Source organism: Acanthochromis polyacanthus, chromosome 1, assembly GCF_021347895.1.
Source record: "Acanthochromis polyacanthus isolate Apoly-LR-REF ecotype Palm Island chromosome 1, KAUST_Apoly_ChrSc, whole genome shotgun sequence".
Taxonomy (NCBI): domain Eukaryota; kingdom Metazoa; phylum Chordata; class Actinopteri; family Pomacentridae; genus Acanthochromis; species Acanthochromis polyacanthus.
In genome coordinates, this window is record NC_067113.1 from 23,784,329 (window position 1) to 23,808,685 (window position 24,357).

The window sequence follows — 24,357 nt, forward strand, 5'->3', positions numbered from 1 at the left end:
TTTTGCAGGTTTCTGTGCTTTTCTTTGGAAATTAATAAAAACAAAAGCCAGTTCACTTCGCAGTGGTCAGTAGTAAGAATGTAAAAGGCACATTATCGACTATACAAGACAAAGTGTCTCGGACAGATTACTGTAACATCAGACATGTCTAAAGATGTGGCTGGTTTAAAGTGCTGTTCTTTGCAAAGGGGAAAACTGCATCCAATAAGGCAGATGACTGAAGAGAAGAAAACTATGTGTAAGAGATAAGTTCAGTCAGTGTTTGACCAACATGCCACTCAATATTTATTGCTGTCCAGTAAAAGCCTGTTTTGCAGAACTTGAAATTTTGGAAAAAATTGACTGACATCCCTTTCAGGCTTACATAAATTTGTTTACTTAGCTTAAATAATTAGTTTTTCATGACATCAACTGTAACCTATCTACCTGATGAACTAAATCGACTATTTTCTTTTCTCCATGTTCAGTTGCATATTCTTTCATCGTCCATGCCCTCCTCCTTCGTTGTCTTTGTTAAACCAATTGCCATAAAATTTACCTTAGGTCAACTTAGGTCCCTGCTATTATCCCATGCAGTGTCTCATAGCAATACTAGACTATCTTTAACTCAATTTCTTTAAGGCTAGTTGCTAGTTTCAACCCCTGTGACTCAACCCACTGTGCTCTGAGCTATCATGACAAATGTGGGAGGGAACGCTTGTGCTTGACCAAACATTTTAGAGGAATATCATGGTAAATTACCATTCTCGTCTGGCACATGTTAATTTAGTGACCTTAAGTCTCATTTTTGCTGTGTTGCTGCTGTTGGGGTCAATTCGGTTTGCTTCAGCAGAGCTTTTTTGAACTGTGAGACCAGCAATAATGGTGCTCATAAGATGACCTGTTAAGAATGAAAAAGGTTGCCATAAAAAGGTTTTTATATGCTGTAGTTTGTCTACTTAAAAGCCATTCTCTGACTGTATCTGACACAGAGGAAAGGGAAATAAGCTAAAATCAAAAGGTAATATGGTTCCAGAGGTTAAGTGGAAGAGTCCATTTAGGCTTCTTTGAATGGGGAGACTGCCATTACTGAACCCTAAATCAGTGGTCGTCAACCCTGTTCCTCAGGACCCACTGTCCTGCATGTTTTAGATGCTTCCCTGCTCCAACACACCTGATTCAAATGTTCAGCTCATCATCAGGCTTCTGCAGAGGCTTGATGACGAGCTGATCATTTGAATCAGGTGTGTTGGAGCAGGGAAGCACCTAAAACATGCAGGACAGTGGGTCTTGAGGAACAGGGTTGAGAACCACTGCCCTAAGTAGTAAGGATGCACAGTGGTGGAATACAACTAAGTACATTCTTCAGCTCTTTTACAGCTACAACAAAGTATTGTTTTCACTCCACTAAATTTTTCTGACCACGATAGAGGCTGGCACTTTGCAGCTCAATTTACATACAAAATATGCTCAAATTCTTTGCAGATTTTAAAAAAACAAACCGTCCACAAGTTATTTTGATGAAAAATTCATGTTTCTGACAGAAATATATCAAATTTGTTCTGTCTTGTTTCAAGAAATAGCCACACACACATTTCTAGGACAGTTTTTCAACATTTAAAATAAAAGACGTTAAAATTTTCAGACTGTCCTCTCAAATATCCTTTTTAGGATTTAGTTATAGATAGAAATGGCTTTGCAGGTTTGGAGATTTTGGCAGATTAAATTTTAAAAAAGTGTTTAGCAAAAATGCTGCTCTCATGCTAATGCATGCAAGGGCCAATTACAAGAATACTTTTGTGTTAATTCTTTGAAGTGCATTTGGATTTTAACATCTATGTACTTTTACTTGAATACTTTTTTAAACTCAGGGCTTTCAATATATTTTTAGTAACATTTTTAGAGCACGGTATTTAACTAAATTATCTGCATACTTCTTTTAATGGCTTTAATGTGAAACTAGCACTTTCAGATTACTTCTCAATCACTGAAATATCACAGACATTGAAAAACTTTGTCCAAAGCAAACTTGACAGTACATTCACTGCAAAAAGACCTTCTTCAGCTGAAAAGTCCAACTGAAGTACCTTTCCTACTTTTATCTTGGAATATACAAACCTTTTGAGGCTGGCGGGGAGATGAAAAGCAAGACATGAAACAGAATAACAGCTCAAAAGAAATCCCAAAGGAGCAGAGAGGGTCATGCAATAGAGCAGCAACTGGCTGGAACACAACATACAACTGATCTAGTTACTGGGCCCAAAATGTGCAATACTTTATTGATCCCTAAATGTCAATAAAGAGTTCTCTTCTGAGGGTGGAGCAGAATTACCTTGTAAACGGCATCCCTGAGTCGAGTGGGGTGCATGTTGCAAGACAAGCAACATGTTAGAATTACTCATGTTTTTGCTCGAGGCTCAGTTATACAGTTTGAATAACAGCAAGATTATCAGAAAGCAAAAGACTTTTTAGCTCTTCAAGGCAAAGTTTGAAGGTACCCAGAAACTCAGAAGCTTTCCAATCAGTTTTGACTGGCATCATGCATTTTCAGCTTCCACTAAAATAGCTCAGGATTCAGTATTTAAGAACCCCTATAAATACTTACCAAAATACTCTTGCTGAGCAGCCTACCTACAAATCTGCGCTGCTGTCTATGTTGTAGCTTATTCAAATTTGATTCATGAATATTTCATTTTCAATCCAAACTGCTCTTTATCCTCATTTTCTACCCCTCAGTGTTGACTGATGCACACAGTGACAAAACCAGCTCATTCTTTTTAAATGGGAGCTGTAATCAGAGACAAATGTCTTTTTTTTTTTTTTTAAAAATGAGGTGCCAAACACCCAAATGTGTATTGCAATATTTATGTGAGTGCAATTTAAGACCTAGTTAGGCTGCTTTTTTTGTCTGCCCAGTTCTGCTCCCAAGTATCTGGAGGACAGAAGCCACTTGCCCAATTTTTCAATTCAACTTTGTCTGTTTTTCCTCCCAGAAGTCTTGGCAGAGGATACAGGAGGCAATAGGCCTTGATGCCAAGCTAACAGTGCCTCACTGACAGACTATGAGAGAGACAGAGGCAAGCTGGTGAATTTTTCATTGGGGTCTGCGACTGGCAAAGGAAAAAGCCTCCTCCTACTGGCTGCAAGGAGACCTCGGAGGCAGAGAGAGGAGGATAAGTATAGGCCTCCCCATTCAATTAACCACATACTGCTCTGTAATTTCACCCTCAAATACATGCACATGCACACATGCATGCATACACACAAACACTTCTGGTGAGATGAGTACACTGGTAAATGGCTATGTGATGATTGTGAGTTTGCCAGACCTGAAAGTGGGCCACTTAACGACCAGGACTCACATGCCTCAAGGTGTGAATTGTTGTGAAACCAGGTGGTTCACCAACAACAGCAGCAATCAGTCCTGTATCTCCCCATTAGTCAGTTAGAACTGAAGAAGCCTCTTGGATGAAGGTGAAACGTCTTCAAGAACCTACAAGAGAAGTCCCACTGATTTCTACTGAAGCTCCAATCAAATCATTTGTGTTTTCGTTAGAATTTTCTTTGCACATTTCAATAACTGTTCATCCGATTTCTCTGGAATTTGGTGGGTGTGTCGCTGGTGACCAAGAATGCGCAGTATCACGTCTGAAGCAGATCTGATGAACAGGGTCCATTTTAGAGGCCTTTATGTGATCCTCTACCTGGCCTGTGACTGCTTGTGAGTGGAGCTGCTGCTAAGCAATGGAATGAAAAAATAAACATCAAATTTTACTGATCAAAGTTGGAAACAGGCCTCTTCTACAGAAGCTGCAGCTATATCTGTGTTTCCTTTCAGTCAGACTGAAAACATTTCAATTTTTTTATAGAAAACTATGTGGATATCTTACACTTCTGTGTTTTTTATACACAGATCAGGCATGACATTATGAATACTGACGGGTGAAGTAAATAATGATTATGTCTTCAACGTGGCATCTGTAAGTGGGTTGAATATATTAGGCAGCAGTTGAAAATTGTGTCCTCAAAGTTGATGTGTAAGCAGCAGCAAAAATGGGCAAGCGAGTCTAACAGGACCAAACTGTGATGGTTAGATGACTGGGTCAGAGCATCTCCAGAACTGCAGCTCTTGTGGGGGTGTTCCAGGCTGCAGTGGTCAGTATCTATCAAAAGTGGTCCAAGAAAGGAACACTGGTGAACTTGCGACAGAGACATGGGTGGCCAAGGCTCATTGATGCATGTGGGGAGTGAAGGCTGGCCTGTGTGGTCCAATCCAACAGATGAGCTACTGTTGCTCAAATAGCTGAAGAAGTTAGGGCAATGTTCTGCTGGGAAACCTTGGGCCCTGTCATCTATATTGTGGTTACTTTAAAAAGTACCACCTACCCAAGTATTGTTGCAGCCCATGCACACCCTTTCATGGAAACTTTATTCCCTGATGGCTATGGCCTCTTTTAACAGGATAATGTTTCGTGCCACAAAGCAAAAAAATGGTTCAGGAATGGTTTGAGGAGCACAACAACCACTTTGAGGTGTTGACTTGGCTTCCAAATTCCCCAGATCTCAATCAAATCAAGCATCAATGGGATGTGCTGGACAAACAGGTCCGATCCATGGAGGCCCCACTACGCAATTTCCTGGACTTAAAGGATCTGCTGCTAACATCTTGGTGCCAGATACCACAAAACACCTTCAGGGGTTTAGTGAAGTCCAGGCCTCGACGGGTCAGGGCTGTTTTGGCAGCAAAAGGGGACCAACACAATATATGCAGGTGGTCAAATGTTTTGCCTGATTGGTATACATAAACTTCTGTCTGTGTAGATCGAGTACAATGATGCTGGAATAACCAACACTCACTACATCAGAGTCCTTAAAGGTGAGATCTACGGAGCGGATCACAGCGTCGTATGGTTCTGTCCTGATCCCAGGGCCACAGTGAGACCTCAGACTCCTCTGAAGAACCTCTATCTGACAAGTCTGTGCAGCTTCATATTATCCAGTGTGTTGAACTGAACACAATATTCCTTCCATTTCTCACACATGTTTTTGTGTTGCAGGTCAGGACATGCTTGTTTGTGGTTTCACCTTCACTGGAGCTCTCACCTGCGGCTCAGTCATCCCCAACCACAACCTCCATCTGGAAGCCATTGTCTTGGCAAAGAAAACCAAATTTATGAAGGAGACACTGAAAGAGGAGTAAGTTCCTTAAAACATTCAGCTGAGTGACCACTACACACTGAGATGAGCCACCGCTGTGCTGCAACAACAGATCAAAGACATGTGGAACTCTGAAAGCTAATGAATCAATAAAATGAAGTGGAAAGCTTCATTTTCCATGTCGCCTCATGTCAGCACTGAGCTGTGTGTTTTAACTTTGGACTGCTTCAGTTTGGTTAAATAGTCAGTAATATAAAATGAAAGAAGGGATGTTGCATGTCTGAGTAATAAGAATTTTCATCTTTCCACCTGGACTCTTCTAAGCTAACAACATGTATCCAAATGTTGGCATTCGTATGCACTGCGTTGTGTCTTATTTTGATGTAAATTTGCTTGTGCATTTATCTCTGTGCCAAATTCTGCCTAATTTATTTAATTTAAGCTTCCTCCCTTTGAGTTTAATTAAAGGCTTAAAGCAATACAATGAAGATCAGACTTATAAAAAGCAGTTTAAATAAGGAAATATCTGATCAAAAGATGCATAAACAAGCCAACATACACTCAACAAAAATATAAACGCAATACTTTTGTTTTTGCTCCCATTTTTTATGAGATGAACTCAGAGATTTAAAATTTTTTCCACATACACAATATCACCATTTCTGTCAAATATTGTTCACAAATCTGTCTAAATCTGTGATAGTGAGCACTTCTCCTTTGCTGAGATAATCCATCCCACCTCACAGGTGTGCCATATCAAGATGCTGATTAGACACCATGATTAGTGCACAGGTGTGCCTTAGACTGCCCACAATAAAAGGCCAGACAGATTGCTTTACTGTATAAGGTTTTATCATTCCTTTAAACAGCACAAAATTACAGAAAATATTATAGAATAGTTAACTGAATTAAAAAAGAAAATATTCAAATAATTAGAGGGATGCAAAATTCAGCTATTTATTTATTTATTTAGTTGGAAAAGCACTATGAAATTGCAATTATTCAGTTGAATAATCACAAGTAGATATGATTTGATTGTTTTATTAAATGATTTAATAACCAAAATACATTTTGATGATTTATAATGTGCGGTTTTGATGGTTTTCTATTATTGTAAATGTAACATTTTGGACTGCTAATGAAACAAAAAAAAACAATTTTTATACATCAACTGGGGCAGTGAGAATTGATGATGGGCATTTGTCAAGACTTTTGATATTTGTTGGACTAAGCAATAAATAAATAAATTGATCATCTAATCTGATTAATAAACAACTGCAATAAATTCATAAAACGTGTAATTCATATTTCATTCCCAACTGTGACAATTGGGTATAATTGAATATTCATGGGATTGCATTTAGTTTTAATTAATTTCATCATGCTGCAGCTGGATGATAAACATAAACAAACATTTATTTGGACCTGCAACCACTCATAAATCTGAAAATCTCTTTTCCAAATTCAGAGCTTATTTTTTAACTGTCTTTTCGGCGTGTCCCTCACACGAGTTGCCTTTGAGCTTATTATGCAGCAAATATTCATAAAGTTTAAGAAATCCAAACTGCTTTTTAGGAAAGTACAACTTGCCGTCTAAAGTATCAGTAATAATGACTGAGCAAATGTTCACAGTTTTACTTCAGCCGTAGTGACAGTGATCCAAGCTCTGCGCTCCTTTGAGGTACCCAGCAGAAGACTTAAACATAAGCCAACAGCTTGTCACTCAGTATTCAGTGCACGGACCAGAAAGAGGACACTCAATTTTCTCTGAGCAATATGTTTCATGTCTTCTAACTCCTGTGACCTTTAAATGGCCCCTGACGCTCAACACAGATAAATGCTGGAAAGAACAAAGGGCTTTAAGACCATTTGCATTTAGCAAGTTTTTGATAAACAGCTCAAACGCTACAATCCTGCATAGAGACATTCCATTAGAGCTGCACGTTATTGACTTAGGTACAACATCTTTCCTGCATCAGGCAAATGGCTTCCCCTCAGGGTTCTTTAAAACGGTTTGTACTCTGTTTATGATGCGAAATTCCCATAGAAAATCAATACGTTTTTTTGTTTCTGGACAGTTTTGTCCTTATTATCTCATCTCTTCTGCTGAGTAATGAGGCCCAATCTCCAGAGGGGCTGCGTGTAGGAGGAGAATGATTGTGCCACAATGGTTTAATCTCAGTAGCAGCTGTTAAAGTGAAAGTCACACTACAGGACTGTTTGAGCAGCTTCCAAGTGTCTCTGTGTCTAATCCAGGCATGAACCTTTCACACCCAGGGAAGCTCTGAAAGCAAACACAAGAAATATTTTTGTTACCAATACCATTATGCAATACATATCTTGGCGCCTTGCCCTGGCAGTGACAGTAACTGTGCATACAATGAAACAGGACAGCAGCAAACACGGAAATGTCCTTTTCAAACTATATTTTGGCACAAGCGCAAACTCGGGTTGAAAGAAGTCGTCCACCTTTCCCTTTTGGTAGTTATAACGCATAGAAAGTCTTAACTAAGCTATGCTTAAAAACATGCTAGGAATATTTGAATACTGGGCCAAAAGGATGCTTAAAGCAGACCACTGCCTACCATTCATTACATAAGACCAAAACAAAGAGTCACACAGTGAAGGGTTATGGCTCGGGGTCGGGTGACAGCAGCATATGATTCATGGCTTGCTGTGCCCTTTTGTCTTGTCCTCCTTGTGGTGGGACCATTCACTGCTCTTAGCCAATGTTATTTTACAGCCTTCAGAGCTTGGTCTCTGTCCGTTTCAAGTAAACCGGCAATGTCATTTCCTATGTCTTGTTCCTTCCTCAGAGTAGCACTAAAGAAAGAATATGGCATATGTCACAACAAGAGATGTTCTTTTTTTCCCTCATTTGTTTTGATGTTGGGAACGGCAAACTATAGCAGCGTTACTTCTGATTTATCTGCAAAGGTTCCTTAAATCAAAGAGTACATTACCTTGACTTTTATTACATAAACAGGCAATTATAAGACCAGTAGTTGGTGTTTGGGGCACTACTATGGGTTGAGACAGGAAGAAAAACATGACAAGTAGAATATATTCAAAGTACTGTGATAACCTTTGATTTCAGGTTAAGTGGTTTTCTTTGTTTTTGATCTCTGTGATCTTGTGTGAATTTTCTGCTGAATAGACGCAATGCACAGACAAAATCACAACATGGAGACTAAACTATGAACTACAATCATTTCAAAATTTTCCACATGTGGATGAGCTGCATGTTGCATGGCCACCATGTCAATAACTTCTAAGCAGCCCATTAGAATTATGGATGGTCATTGATTTTATGCAAATGCATGGCAAAAATGTCTTTTCATTTGCCTCATGGTGAGTCCAGCAGCATACTGAATACATGCACACACCGGTCACGGGATTGAATTAAACTGTTATGACTCTGGTTGTACTAAAAATGAGAATGTTTTGTCTGCAGCACGGCCTCCTTTTTGTTGCTGAAACGAATTTGAAGTGTGAGGTTCAGAGCTTCTAACAAGACAAACAGCTGCTGGCACCAGCTGTGTGGCACAAGTGGTCTCACCATTTGGTGCTGTCCGTCTACATGTATCCTGCCAGGGTACAGACAAGTGAAAAAAAAACAAAGAAGCTTACTAATGTTGCATGCCTTGTTTGGATATTCAAGACTTTTTTAAGAATAACATATGATCTTTTCTGATCACAAAAGGCCCTTTAGTTCTACAAGGAGTCAGTTTTAAATCTGTCGGTTGCACAGATTATGGCACCTGTCCTTCAACTGGACAATTTAATACAGTTTGCTTTGGTTAAAAAACTAAAGACACTCAAGAATATAACAGAGATATTAAATAAAAGCATAAGTGTGACGAGATTACGCATATTGCAGATATAATGATGTTTTGTAGTAATTATACAGTGATTTGTGAGTAGGTGAAACATCAAAGGGAAGCTTGTCATTGTATCTGTCCTCACCTCTGTCCTTTATACATGGGCGGCACACACAGATGTCCATGCGGGAGTTCCCTCTCCTTGTCATGCCATTCATGGAGCGGCTGTTGTCAATGGGGGAATGGGCGACCAAATATGGATAAGGGGTCGCGCTGCTTGGCCCAGTCTCACGAACACTTGTCGGAGTATAAATTGTCCCCTGCGTGACATTTCGGCACACTCTGGTTTACACACTCAAGATCCGGCCTGTGGTGCTGATCTGGTGAGTACCCACACAGCTGACCGAACACACAGTGGATTTAATACCAGAGGATGGATACAGGATTGCAACATAAATGACAGCGACTTCCACTTAACCAAACTAAAACGGATCATCTCATTACGTCGACAATCAGCTTATTTTGTGGATTACAGATGGTGTGAAATGCTAACAAAAATAATAACTTTCCAATCCATTGCCCATAATTCAAAACTAACAACAATTCCCACATTGTTTGTCCACTACATGAGGACCACATGTGTGTTGTTTGCTGTCTATCTATGAAGACAGGGCAATCTATTCAGTCGAAACAAACATGAAATTTCGTTACTGGAATTAACCGTGCAGATTCCCGCCTGTGTGTTGCAGAGCCGACACTATGTGTGACGACGAAGAAACTACCGCCCTGGTGTGTGATAATGGCTCCGGCCTGGTGAAGGCTGGGTTCGCCGGCGATGATGCACCTCGCGCCGTGTTTCCTTCCATCGTTGGTCGCCCACGTCACCAGGTAAGGAAAACTAGCTACTCATAAACACAATAAAAGTGTTGTGACGAGGGGGTCACTTTCAGATGTTTGCCTCACATGCAGTAAATCTACAGCTTTGGGCGAGAGCCAGCTCATTCGTGCGTAATTATGCACAAAAAACAACGCATTTATAGTTCACTTAAACTGTGGAAAACAGACCTACTATGTTTTTAGTTTTACGTATTAAAAAAACACATTTGAATCCTTGTAAAGGTTGGGTTGCTATCCTCCTACCACATCACTAATTCCTGTTTTTTATTGTTTTCAGGGCGTCATGGTTGGTATGGGCCAGAAGGACTCCTATGTGGGCGACGAGGCACAGAGCAAAAGAGGCATCCTGACCCTGAAATACCCCATCGAACACGGCATCATCACCAACTGGGACGACATGGAGAAGATCTGGCACCACACCTTTTACAACGAGCTGCGTGTAGCCCCAGAAGAGCATCCCACTTTGCTGACAGAAGCCCCCCTCAACCCAAAGGCCAACAGGGAGAAGATGACCCAGATTATGTTTGAGACTTTCAATGTCCCCGCAATGTATGTGGCCATCCAGGCCGTGCTGTCTCTCTACGCCTCTGGGCGCACCACAGGTATGACAGGAATCCACGGGGGTGTATTAGATATCCTTCCAGTACAGATAAATTAATCAGATGCCCACATATCCGTCACTGCCTTTAGGTATTGTTCTGGACTCTGGCGATGGTGTGACCCACAACGTGCCCATCTACGAAGGTTACGCTCTTCCTCACGCCATCATGCGTCTGGACTTGGCCGGTCGTGACCTCACAGATTACCTCATGAAGATCCTGACAGAGCGTGGATATTCTTTTGTTACAACCGGTGAGTGTACATCAAAAACACAAATTTCTGTGCAAACTTCTGTGTACTATAATGCACTAAATCCTCACACATTACACATTTTTCCACATAGAAAGGGAGTAACTCATCTGTTTGGAAACTGAATTGTCTGATGTTCCAAGCATCTATCAGCACTAAAAAGTGAACGCCTTCCCTGAACATTTACTTTTGAGCTGGTAATCAACTTTCCATAATCTTATCACACAGCATAGTCCAACTTCCATGTCTGATCCTTTTCAGCTGAGCGCGAAATCGTGCGTGACATCAAGGAGAAGCTGTGCTACGTCGCCCTGGACTTTGAGAATGAAATGGCCACCGCTGCCTCCTCCTCCTCCCTGGAGAAGAGCTACGAGTTGCCTGACGGCCAAGTCATCACCATCGGCAATGAGCGTTTCCGCTGTCCAGAGACCCTCTTCCAGCCCTCATTCATTGGTGCGTAAAGCGAACACAGACATACAGACACTAATTTAGTTGCAGTGACTGTGTCCCAATGTGGCACTGAAGATATTGTGAGCTAACTGTCAGTCTTTACACTAATTAAAGACATGTAGAAAGGATCCTAAAGTTTTAAAATGTAATATTTAAATAGCTTTGGGTAAACAGCAAGTGATGACTTTGATTGTGTTTTAAATCCTAAACTGAATGAAAATCCTAACTGAATGTATTTCACTTACTAGACTACATGACGTATGTTTATTAGTAACTGATTACATTTACTTAAATATATCAGGCTACAGTACAGTTTTGAGGTACTTGCTTTATTTAAATGCTACCATTTTACATTACAGTTCAACTTCACTATATTTCAAAGGGAAATATTGCACTTTTATTCCAAGTGACAGTTTTAGCCCTTAGGGTTTACAAGCAAAACATGTAATTTATGGTGTCATGTTTTCATAATATTGCATCAGTAATTAATCGCTGGTAGGCCATGCATATAACACGACAGTTTGCATAATGAATCCTTTCTCCTTTGATACAAAAAGTATGTGCTGATAATATTTCTGTAATTAATTATGATTTTGAAAGTAAAGCCTTTCCTTGGAGCACAGAACTGTTGATAGTGATTCTTTTGCAACTTTCAGGTAAAGCTCCTCTCCACTCCAAAATAAATTGGTTCCTGCAAGAAGGAACTGTTAGAATGCCACAAATTTGGAACAAGTTATGGTCAAATGGGAGACTTACACAAGTACGATGTGGAAACTGAAGCCTGCTTTGGATTAACACTGACAATGGATTTTCAGTGACATAGAAAACATGATTATCCAGTAGTGAAACATCTAAAATTTAAAAAAATATATATTTGCATTTATTCTAAAAGATCCTACATTTCTCAATTGGGTAGGATGTGTAAGGGTAATTTTAGGAGTTGATTTTTTTTTTTTTTTTTTAAATATGGAAATGAAGCATTTGCAGTAGAGAACTTCACTTAAAAGGTTTGAACTCTCCTTCCACTCCAATATGCTTCGAAATCTGATTTAAATATTAGGAATAGCCATAGAGCAATCTCAGACCAAACTTTTGAATAAATGATTTCACAAGTGCATATGTTTTTATTGCTCATATTACTGACTAATTATGACCACCAACTGGAGGTCATTGTTTATCCACACCAGATTTACCACTGAACAACAGACACGAGTAATCTAAAGCGAGGGGCTTATGGTTCACATTTGCTGCACAAAGCGCGCAGCTGTGTCCGGAACTGTCCGTTTCAGCACCTGTTATGACAGCTGAGGGCGGTGTCAGATGGGCTCGTTGCAGCAGAGTGGGGCTGCAACACTCAAAGAAACGGTCCTCTTGTGTTTGCACAGGCATGGAGTCTGCAGGCATTCACGAAACCACATACAACAGCATCATGAAGTGCGACATTGACATCCGAAAGGATCTGTACGCCAACAACGTGATGTCTGGCGGCACCACCATGTACCCCGGTATCGCTGACCGCATGCAGAAGGAGATCACGGCTCTGGCCCCCAGCACCATGAAGATTAAGGTGACTTTACGCATTGGTTGAGAGCTAAAGTGACACTTATGTGGCAGATTCCCAGTTTAACACGTGTGTTTGTGCTCAGATTATCGCCCCTCCTGAGAGGAAGTACTCCGTATGGATCGGCGGCTCCATCCTCGCCTCTCTGTCCACCTTTCAGCAGATGTGGATCAGCAAGCAAGAGTATGATGAGGCTGGACCCTCCATCGTCCACAGAAAGTGCTTCTAAGGGCCAAACTGCTCCCCCTCCTCCTCCTTCTTCCTCACTGTCTTCACCCTCTGTTGCCTCCTCCAGTCCGTGCCAACAAGCGAAGTTACGGCTCAGAAAGCAGCAAGTCATGTGTTGTCGTCAAATTCTTTGTTTACACAAGTGCAATTTATATGTGGATATAAATAGGTTTATAAATAAACAAGTGCCCGGCCTCTTTTTTCTGTCTCTCTTTCCTCTCTATTTCATCTCTGTCTCTAGAAAGCAGCGAGGCTCTGTCCTTCCACCACGTGATGGATGAGTAAAGGTTATTAAAGATTTGAATTAGAAAAGATTAGAGTGAACGGAGGGGATAAGCCATCTCTTGAGAAATTAACCCCAGCAAAGTTTCATTTATTGAAAACACAGCTGTCATGTGATTACTAAGTTCGGCTTTCCTGGCTGGACAAAACAACAACAACAACAACAACAACAACCAAACAAGAAAAATGTTGAGTGATTAGTTAAAAAATACAGTAATGATTTAATCAGAGCTAAGCTTGATGAAACTCCTTAAAAAGAGCAAAATGTAGCAACAAATAAAACATTTAGGGGAACATTTTTTATTATGTATGCTTACACATTTATTATGCGTTTTAGTTTAAAATAACAATTATATGAATAAGTGTAACTGAAAATAGTACGAATCCACACAGAAGTCTAATATTAGTGTACAAACAATGCAGCGCCATAAGTTGATCAAATCACAGAGCAATATACAGGGCGGGGTCACATATTTTGTTTCTATTTTTAAACTTCCACACAGAGAGAGAGGGAGGCAGGCAGGCAGGCAGGCTGCCTTGTAAAGCGATTAGCAACTCGGATGATACTTTCACTCTGTCACTGTATCCAGAGCGTCATCTTTGCCCGAGGTGGAAACAACAGCTCTACCAGCCGGGCCAGCAGCCTGCCACATGGGCAGGGATACCTCTGGGCGTGCGAGGCAGCCCACTCCAAGAAACCAAGATTGGGTTCATTTGTAAAGTCAGACACTGTTGGTTCCGGATACAGAGCAACAGATAGAACAAAAGGGTTTGTTCAAATCGTGCCCTCTGCAGCATATAAGCTAGAGGTATTTGCAAGTTTGTGTATATTGCGGATAAAAATACAAAAAAGTCACCTTGATCTGTGTTCCCAGGACACGGTGCACCCACCAGGCCTGTCCCAGAACGATACATACTGTACTGTCGTATGAGGCACATGTGGTTCTGCTGTGGTTCAGCTCCGTATGTTGAGCAGCTATGGAACAATAGTGTAGTTGGGGGTTTGATACCATGAGGAAACACCCAGGTAAAATGCATTCAGTCAAGGCTACAGCACTCTGGACACAAACGTCCGCAACAGTATCCACTGAATGGCGCACGTTGTATGCAAAACTAAAATACTGGAAATCAGAACCCTGGTCCTTCTGGCTGCGCTCCACCGACCTGTCTGCGCGTCCGTGACGCATGGGAGGGGGGAGACTACTTAAAGGCGGATTAACGCTGGCAAGACATTAAATCCAACCTCCCTCCATCCAGACGCAGCGCGCAGCCTATCAACCTGATCTGAAGATCGAAAATAGGAGGGCTTATAGTAATCAGCCCTCGGACTCTCATGACTAGGAAAAGTGTGGCAACGTTGTGGGAGCGCTCGGTACACACAGCAGGACGCTTACTGGCGCTGCGCGCTCAGCGCATAACCAACCAGATAGCGCGCAGAGAGAAACGGGGACGGTAGCAGCATCCCTTGACGGATGCATTTTTTAGCTAAATTCAGACGCTGTGGAGACTGACAACACCGAGAGACAGAGAGAAGCCGGACGGGAAATAACGCGTTTTTTTCGGAGGGATTTGAACAAAGTGCCGTTTTACCTTCGTCTTCTCCGGATGCTCAGAAATGGGGGAATGGACTATACTAGAGAGGCTCCTGGAGGCTGCTGTCCAGCAGCACTCTACTATGATAGGAAGGTAAGATGATCAACAAAAACCAAGAACAACAGAAGAATCGCAGCAGCCTCCAGGATCGTCTTTAGCATGGTCCCCAGTCCCCCGTTTCTGTATTGTGACTCCAGGATCTTCTGTAGCATGGTGCCCAGTCCTTCGTGTCTGTGTTGTGGATTTTTTGTCGTGTTTCACAGATTCCTTTTTTTTGTCGTCCTCCACCTGAACGAGACAGCTCAGTCGATCAGTTGACAGCTGTCTTTTCAGAACCTGGGATGGTGCTGCAAAGTCAAAACGCCTAAACTAAAAAAAAGGAAAAAAGAGAAAAAAAAATCATGTGTCGTTTCATGTATTCATTCATCCACTTATCCATTTGATGTTTGTTGGTGAGTTTGAGTGGTGGTTGTGCACTCACGGGTGGCAGAAAGATGAGCGAGAGTCGGCGTTATCACCTCTTTCCATTTAACAAACCTCACACAGGTAAAGTCAAAGCAACGCCGATTGCTTACATGTCATCACCATTAAATCACATACAGACAAAAAAAAATCACATACACTAGTCTACACAGATTGACAGACACGTTGAAATAAGCAGATTGTAAAAAAAACCCACACACATATCTCCAGGAGTGTCCTGGTTCAGCACCGGACAGCTCCCTAAATCAGCACGCCACGATCTGACTCCTCAGCGCTTCAGCCACCAAGGCAGCGCACAACTCAGCCACATTTTACAGCAAAACACATCTATATTTACACTTATTTTCACATTGTTTGTTTGTTTGCTTGCTTTGTAGGATCCTACTAACAGTGGTGGTCATCTTCCGGATTCTAATCGTAGCAATAGTTGGAGAGACTGTCTATGATGACGAACAGACCATGTTTGTTTGTAACACCTTACAACCGGGCTGCAACCAGGCATGCTACGACAAGGCATTTCCCATTTCACACATTAGATATTGGGTTTTTCAGATCATCATGGTGTGCACTCCGAGTCTTTGTTTCATCACATACTCGGTGCATCAATCGGCCAAGCAGAAGGAGCGGCGCTACTCCACAGTCTATCTGACACTAGATAAGGATCAAGATTCACTGAAGCGAGACGAGAGCAAAAAGATAAAGAACACCATTGTTAATGGAGTACTTCAGAACACGGAGAACTCCACCAAAGAAGCCGAGCCGGACTGTTTGGAAGTGAAAGAGATCCCTAATTCGGCAATGAGAACTACAAAGTCCAAAATGAGGCGACAAGAGGGCATCTCCAGGTTTTACATCATCCAGGTAGTTTTCAGAAACGCGCTGGAAATAGGCTTTTTGGTGGGTCAGTATTTCTTGTATGGATTCAACGTCCCGTCCGTGTACGAATGTGATCGCTACCCCTGCATAAAAGATGTCGAGTGCTACGTGTCCAGACCCACGGAGAAGACAGTGTTCCTGGTCTTCATGTTCGCGGTCAGTGGGTTTTGCGTGGTACTCAACCTGGCAGAACTCAATCATTTGGGCTGGAGGAAAATCAAAACGGCCGTGCGAGGCGTGCAGGCTCGGCGAAAGTCCATTTATGAGATCAGAAATAAGGACTTACCGAGGATGAGTGTGCCAAATTTTGGCCGCACTCAGTCCAGTGATTCTGCTTATGTGTAACACGGGGGGGGAAGGAGTGAAAAAGATGTATAAAAAATTATAAGAATAAACACCATGATGGACATGATGGACAGCTCCGCACGCCTAATTCGTGTCATGACTTAAAGAGTGGGCAGATTTTTTTGATTTGTTGGTCTTTTACGGACGTCATGGCAAGCGTGGATCACACGTTTGTTTACTTATTTATTATTGCACTGATGCAACTTTTTAGTAACGTTTATACTCTGTAAGATGCTAAATGGAGACCATGTTGAAGTGTTCACAGATTTACTCTTTGTGGGCTGTTCTGCTGTACTTGAAGAGAGTAAATGCAAAAAAAGAAAAAAAAAAACTGCACTAAGAGGTGAACACTTGGAGAGCCTGACCTTATCCAAATGTGCTACTGACCTGACGGTGTTTTTAAGACATTTTCTTTCCACCTATTTTCTGGCACCAACCTAATTAAATGGCACCATACAAAAGGAAAAATCTACCATCAAGATTTATATATGCATAGATATATAAATCCTTACAGACTAGTTGAAATACATCAGCTTAATTCATGTTTTTTGTTGCCTGTGTTGCACCACTGACCTTAACATACAGTATGTAACCATTCCATTGCTTAATAGCTAACTTGCAAAACAGTATCTGGTGAATTTGCTGCAAACGCTAACGTCTGTGACTTCCTTAATTTATGACACACCAAAGCGCCCACTGCTTTTATTTGTGAAGTGTTTTCTTGCTTTTGTGTAATCAAGTGCCATACTTGTATATAAACATAATATATATATATATATGTATACATATGAATATATAAATATATAATAATAATCATCATGAAAGCTGATTCCCTGCTTGGATTATGCTAAATATCGCTCAATTTTTTTTATTTGCTTTAAATGTATTTGTTGTGATTTAAATGAAGAAAATAATATACAGTTTTATTTTGCAAATGACTGGAAAATGAACTGAAGTGCTAGTCGTTTTTATATATATATATATATATAAGAAAGAAAATGTCTCCCCCTCAATCAAAACTATCAGATCAAAACTGAAAAATAGCACAAATTGACATTTTTATCAAAGAATGGGCAATAGAAATCTGCTCTGGTGCTACAGTTTTTCATAGAATGGTTTTAAAATGTAACCGAAACAGACCAAGGAAAAAAAAGGAACATCATTTTCTTCTGTGGAAAATAAAAGTGGGATTCATGTACACCAGAAATGTGTGAGGTGCAGTGCTTTGTGTCCACTACTGGAGCTGGTTTTGACTTCTTCACGTTGGAACCAGATAGTTCTGTTGACTAAATAATGAAGATTGTCTACTAGTTGTATATTTGTCACCAGCACTGGGGTAGACGGCTTGAATGCAACTTTAACTTTCATATCTGTCAACATCCAGTGGAAGTTTTGCCTTGGTGCAGTGGAGATTTTAGCCACACCCACTCTGTGTTAAAAAAAGAAAGAAAAGAAAAACCTACTGCAGGACACACCTTGTACAGGATCTCACCACTCTGCAATGTGTTGCAATACTGATGCTGCTTCCATAAGACACATCAATACTTGTGCTCTATGCAAAGGCCTACGGGGAGCTTTTAGTCTATACGGCATGCATCAAATCAGACACGAACTTCACTCTTACAGGCAGCTGAATGTTCACAGGGCTTCACTGTGAACTTCACATGTGACTTTCCCCTACTCTGCAAGAATGGCTAAAAATTTGATCATGATTCTGAACACAAAAGGCGCTGCCCTTTCTGGCGCTCCGCTCATCCCTTCTTCTCTTATTTAAGAAAGGAAGCAGCCTTGAACTGAGGGGAGGGTTGTGTGCTCCTTGTGAAGGTCAGAGTGAAAACAAAAGATGGGGAGAAAAAAAAACAAAAAAAAACAAAGAAAGATGGAAAAAAAAAAAAAAAAAAAAGAAGCACTCAAATATGTGACCACACAGGGGGGAGAAAGTGAGAAAGACATAGACACACAGGGATGAGATGAAATATTTGCAGCTGACTGTTGCAGGTGATCTAGGAAGGGCTGGTCTCTTCATGATTTTCCTGCCAGGATGACTCTGCAAAGCCGGGAGAAAAATCGAAGAGCAACGGCACCTGCGCATCCATCTCCAACTCAGCAGGGACTCGAGATTTCTCCCTAAGTCATGAACTTGAAAAAAGAAAAACAGAAGAAAGAAGAGCCGTTTGTCAACTTCACTCTGATGCAGTGCAGATAACAGCTGTGCACGCTCGTCTCCTTCTCTTCTTCCTGCATTCAGTTACTCTTCAAGTGTCCTACTGTTTTGATGGTTTTCTTTTCTTGCAAGATTCAAAATCCAGCAAAATTATTGGGGTATGTTTGAATGCAATTATGCATGCTGTCCTGCATTTACATCATGTGAGTGTTGCAGAGCTCAGCAGAGATTACACGTATGTTTCTGCATTTTTTTTGTGCTCATGACAGCTCAGTTCGCGGCCACAGGGAGAGCATCTGTCTGCCGGTATGACAAACATACATGACAATTAACTACTGGCAGATTTACACATCTAAAGACACTGTGTGTGGAGATGAAGGAACCTCGAGGACCTGTGCATTTCTCTGCTGGCCTTAGCTTCCTTGACAACTGCAGAAGAACAAAACAAAGGCTGCATGTGAGCTATTTTAAGACTTAACGGCAAAACACTGCAGGAACACCTCCAATTTTATGTGACTCTTAATGTGAGACAAAAGGCAAAGAAACGCCTTCAAAATGGGAATAGGTATCCCGATTGTCTGTGTGCTGTGGGAGAGGAAGGCACTCGGCTCATAAACAAAAGGCACATTTATGAGCAGCGTGGGCCTCTTCATCATAAATCTGTTTACTTTGATTCAAAATAAACGAAAAAAATCCATATGCAGCAAATGCAGAGAAATACATAAGTTGAAATTCTTCATCATTGAGATTTTCAGCAGCGCTGTGCAAGGTGAATTACCAAAAATAAAACACAAAGAATATGTTAATCTGAATTAGATTTTTCTCCTCCAGAAACCACCTAGTATGAGTTCATATACACCCCCTGTCAAAAGTTTTAGGACACTTTCTCATTCAAATAAAGTAGAACCTGTCCTACAACTTCTGACAGGGGGTGTATCTACCAAATCAGGCTGAACAAAAAGGTCAGTGACAGCCACATTCCAAACCCAACAGGAAGTGAGCTATTTTGCGTTGAATGTCAGATTTTGCCCATTTTTCATTTTTTTCTAGAGCGAACTCCTCCTAGGGGGAAACTCCAATTCACCTCAAATTCGGCCAGTACATACAGGAGGCCTTAATGATCCAAAGTTATTAAAATCTTTTTCCAAAGTCAAAGGGCGTGTTCGTGGCGGCCTCTGGAATTTTGATCCTTCACCATGAAATTTCAAATGCTGTGTAAATGCCCTGAACGTGCTTCAATCTGCCTGAAACTTTACATGTATGATCAGAGTCCTGCCCTGATCACATCCATATGATGAAATACACCCCCTGTCAAAAGTTGTAGGACAGGTTCTACTTTATTTGAATGAGACAGTGTCCTAAAACTTTTGACAGGGGGTGTACTTTTCACCTGTTCTATTATCTAGCTGACAAAATGAATCATGAAAACATTTAGTTTGAATTTCTTTGTATTTCTCATCAATGTATCTGAGTTTAAAAGCACGGAAATATTCACTGCAACAAATACTCAGGACAAGCAGGCACTAAAAATAAAGGTTTAATGTTACATTTTAGGTATAAGGTCATCTGCATGTCACCGAATCTGCTGCACCACTTGATTAGAGTGTTCAAATTGAAAGCAGTTGAATTGAAACCTTAACAGCATGGGCTGTGTCTGCTTGGTGTGGATTCAAAGTGGTTGAGGGAGAAAAATTTGCATTTCACAAGCATTGAAGATGACCATCACAATGGCGTGAAGAAACTGAGTGGAATTACATGCATCTGTGTCTGTAATTCACAAATGTATTCTGTTTTTCACATTAACCTTTTAAATTCTATAGGTTTACAGTAACACATACAGTATTTTTGTTGTGGTTACAGTGTAGCTGCAGGCCTGAGTCTGTCTGAGAAGCTGAGAGGATTGACTGGGGTTCAGTGAGCTAATTTACTCATATAGTGTCTCTTGGCTGTTTTCTCATGAGGAGGATGTAAAATGTATTTTTCTTCGTGTGCGTGTGTGGTTTGGAATTGGAGATGTGATATATGACCAGACTACGATTACATCTGAGGGATGAGCGCAGACTGGCAGATATGAGTGATGGAGCAGAAGCGCTGACATCTCTATTAATAATCATAGCAGCCACCTTAGACTAGCAAGGAAATGTAGCTGACTTCTTTTTTTCTCATTTGCATTTATGTATTGATTTATCTTATAATGTGATAAGATCTCATTCGAAGTTAGGAACACAAACTATTCAAACTAATAACACAAATTATTGTGTAACTCTTACACATACTGAATACTTCTATACATGCAGTATATACAAAATAAACGTGTGGTGTTGGAGAAAGTTGACAACAACAAAAGTTAATTCAGAGGTTAACAAATATGGAGCCCAAATGAATCATTAAGGTGGAGGTGTGGTGAGAACTACGCTGATTTGTGCTGATTTATTTAAAAAAAAAGGGCTGCAATCATTTGAGTTTGCTATTCATGATAAGCATTTGCGAAAATTAACTATGCCTCGCAAAAATGCATAGTGAATTCTGAAACAAGCATTGACCAACAGACCTGAAAAGGGGTTACAATTTCATCTTAAAACATTTACATATTCATCAGTTCACATTTAGACAAGTTATGTATGAAAGGATTCCAGACAGGTAGATTTAATAAAAGGTATTGTCAGGTCACAGCACTCAATCTCTGACCTTCTGAATATAAAAATCTGTCATGTCTTCATTTCATCCTATCAGTTGTGTAAAGATTTGTCATAATTAGTATCTAAATTTTTGCATTTTAGCCAAAAATGTTTTGTGAGATCTCACTGACCTTGATAATTGAACGCCAAATTCTCGTTTATTGTTCAAGGGTATGTTTTTGTCAAATACAATTAATCTCTCCAGGCATTCCTGATAAAAAAAGGGGGGGTTACAAAAATAGGACAGACAGGTCACAGTGACTTTGACCTTTTGTCAACCAAAACTGAATCTATTCATTAATGAGTCCTAATGAACATTTGTGCCAAATTCAAAGCAATTCCCTCAAGGCGTTCCTCAGACAACACACTCATAGTGGCATTATGGTCATAAAGCTGGTTTGTGACGTCACAATGACCTTCACCTTTTGTTTGTCTTTGATCATCAAAATCTAATTAATCCATCCTTGAGTCCCTGTTAACATTTGGGCCAAATTTGAAGTTTTTCGGATATCACATTCATGGAAAATGTAATATTTTCAGCCACGTATGTCACCAGTATGGAGGCATATAAGTGTCACTGCTGGCCTAAAGTTTGACACAGAGCACCCTGACACTCCTCAGTACTACTGGGAAACTGCTCTGTGGACTGATGAAACTAAAAGCATGAAAACGTCATCCCACCGGTGACGGATGGTGGAAGGTGAACAATGATTTGTGACTGGTCTGCTGCCTCTGGGTCTGGACAGCTTGCTACCATCAAGGGGAAAATGAATTTGGATGTTTATGAAGGTTAATATAAGTTGGCTGCCCAGCAGAAGCTCACAGAAATTGGAAGATGTAGCTGGAAAATGACCAAAAAATACTGAAATATATAAACTACAGAATGGCTTGAAACAATATTCAGAACTTAACTCAATAGAGATGGAACAGAAGGACCTCAGAGAGTCAGTCACATCCTAAGATTGGGTGAGCAGAAGCAGTTCTACAAGGAAGAACATTTCTCCAGAACATTATGGAAGTCCAACACAAAAGATTATAATTGACTGTGTGTTATTAGTTTAAGCACATTGTGTTTGTCTACAGTTTTTACTTTGATGACAGTTTGATTATACACCATGTCCTGGAATGAGGTGTTAGAGAAGGACAATTTAAATGAGTTCAAAACAAACCAGTAATAAAATGAATGAGACAACTGAGACTCCTGGTATCCATTTGTCTACATGCCTGTCTTTGTGCACCATAATCAAAACTATCCACCTGAATATAGTGTAATTGCATAAACATGATTCTGACTAGAGGAAGAATCCACATATCAGTGGTTTTCTTGCAGCATGGCCTGCTCTGTGTGGCCGTTGCAGAAAATGTGACAGATTAATCCAGAACTTTCACCTGAGAGTGAATCCTGCAATCCCCCTGCCCCAAAACAAGCATGTCCTCCCAATTTCTCCTCTTTCACCAATCTGAAAGGAGAAGGCCTGCTCTGGGGGAGCGCTGCTTTAATTCTGCCTTTTGCGCACATTACTGCATGAAGAGGGGAGAGCAAACAGAAGGCAAAACGGAGAATGCGGGGCTTTTTGATCCACTCAGCCAGAAGCAATGAAGTTAGCCCAGATACGGCAGCACATATGCACAGCATGGCATGGCATAGGCAGATATGGCACACATTGAAACAAAATGCACTCGATCTTTGCATCCATGTGGAGGAGGAGGCAGTAACGCATTTGCTCGGTGTGACCAAGTTTCTAACTTTCTGTCGGCCAGAAGAGCAAAAGCCTCCACTCTGTTCTGGCTGTAAAGTGGGTTTCTCTGTCTCCAGCCGTATTAATTCCTCTCTCTCCTCACCCCTGTGCTCTCCAGCAACTCAAAGCAAACTTTCCGTTCCGTGGTTTGTGTTATGGGTGTTTTTGTCTTTAAACTTTACCACAATAATGAAATCTCCACAGTGCAAGGACAAAAGGACAGAGAACATTTGTCATAGTCTGCACACAGGGATTTGGCTGGCTGATTTGGTTGGTAGTTAGGTCATATTGGCCCATACAGACGGATTTGGTTGAAAATAAGCACTGGCACTGACAAAATATACCTGACAGACCTGACAGCAGATTAATTTCTCATCCATTTTTTAATGTGACCCCCGGATTAAGAACATTAGCGGATTATACTCAGATTTGTCAACCAGAGCAGTGGGACAGCCAGCACCTGGGTGAGGACACAATGCACCTGAACCAAAAAAACTGATACATTTTTCCTATTTTTTGCCAGGTAGGCCAGCTTCACACCGGGTTAGTCAGGGTGAGGCTATTAGAACTTTGAAAAACAGACCAGGTAACTTTTCTCATTTACATTCCACTATTAATTTTCTTTATTTTAAGCATTTTTCCATTGTGAGGATACAGCACTTATAATCTGCAGCATTTGAATACAAAATGTTGTGGTTTTTTTTGTTTTTTTTTGCCATACTGCACCAACTTCCCAGTAGTTTGTCATTAATGCAAATCAGGCAGAGCCAGGCCACACTGCAGCAAAAACAAACTATTTCTTAGCGGTGACATCTTTAATTTCCCTTCAGAGGTGACAGTTCGTTCTGACATCTAGTGCTTGTTCAAACTTTCTACACCCACTTGCCTCCTCTGCATTCCCTAATAGCTTGTACTACACACAGCCCATCGACCCTGATAAATGTTTAGGTTCTGCACCATTACACAGCCAATAAAAATCAACAACTGGCAAGTCTTAATCAGACACAGAGTCATTCGCGGGCCAATTGGACCTGTACTGATACAGGAGGTACAGAGCAGCAGAGTGCAAGATGGGAAAGACAGAGGCAGGGGTAGAGATATTAATTTACAACTACCCACACTGAAACGCAGCCACACAGAGAAGACTATGAATCACTACTGTGTATTACAGAGGCACACAGGGAGAAGAAGATAATACCCATCTTATAAGATTTGTGGGTGCAGAATAAAAGGGCCACCTTTTAACTTGTCTGCT

At 40.9% G+C, this 24,357-nt stretch overlaps 2 protein-coding genes and 1 long non-coding RNA gene across 3 annotated transcripts; all 3 read left to right on the forward strand.

Moving 5' to 3' along the window:
* The first annotated feature begins 2,799 nt into the window (after nucleotides 1–2,799).
* Nucleotides 2,800–5,644, forward strand: LOC127536394 (uncharacterized). Its single transcript, XR_007945395.1, has 2 exons — nucleotides 2,800–4,954; nucleotides 5,037–5,644. It is a non-coding gene; the product is annotated as an uncharacterized LOC127536394 (long non-coding RNA).
* Nucleotides 5,645–8,072: 2,428 nt separating this feature from the next.
* Nucleotides 8,073–13,141, forward strand: LOC110965807 (actin alpha cardiac muscle 1). The gene is made up of 6 exons (XM_022214967.2): nucleotides 8,073–9,845; nucleotides 10,132–10,456; nucleotides 10,545–10,706; nucleotides 10,965–11,156; nucleotides 12,539–12,720; nucleotides 12,800–13,141. The coding sequence occupies exons 1-6, from the start codon at nucleotides 9,717–9,719 to the stop codon at nucleotides 12,941–12,943; spliced, it is 1,134 nt and encodes a 377-aa protein (XP_022070659.1). The 5' UTR covers nucleotides 8,073–9,716; the 3' UTR covers nucleotides 12,944–13,141.
* Nucleotides 13,142–14,441: 1,300 nt separating this feature from the next.
* gjd2b (gap junction protein delta 2b) lies at nucleotides 14,442–17,728 on the forward strand. The gene is made up of 2 exons (XM_022214976.2): nucleotides 14,442–14,910; nucleotides 15,678–17,728. Exons 1-2 carry the CDS (start codon nucleotides 14,840–14,842, stop codon nucleotides 16,519–16,521), a joined length of 915 nt encoding a protein of 304 aa, XP_022070668.1. The 5' UTR covers nucleotides 14,442–14,839; the 3' UTR covers nucleotides 16,522–17,728.
* The last annotated feature ends 6,629 nt before the right edge of the window (nucleotides 17,729–24,357 follow it).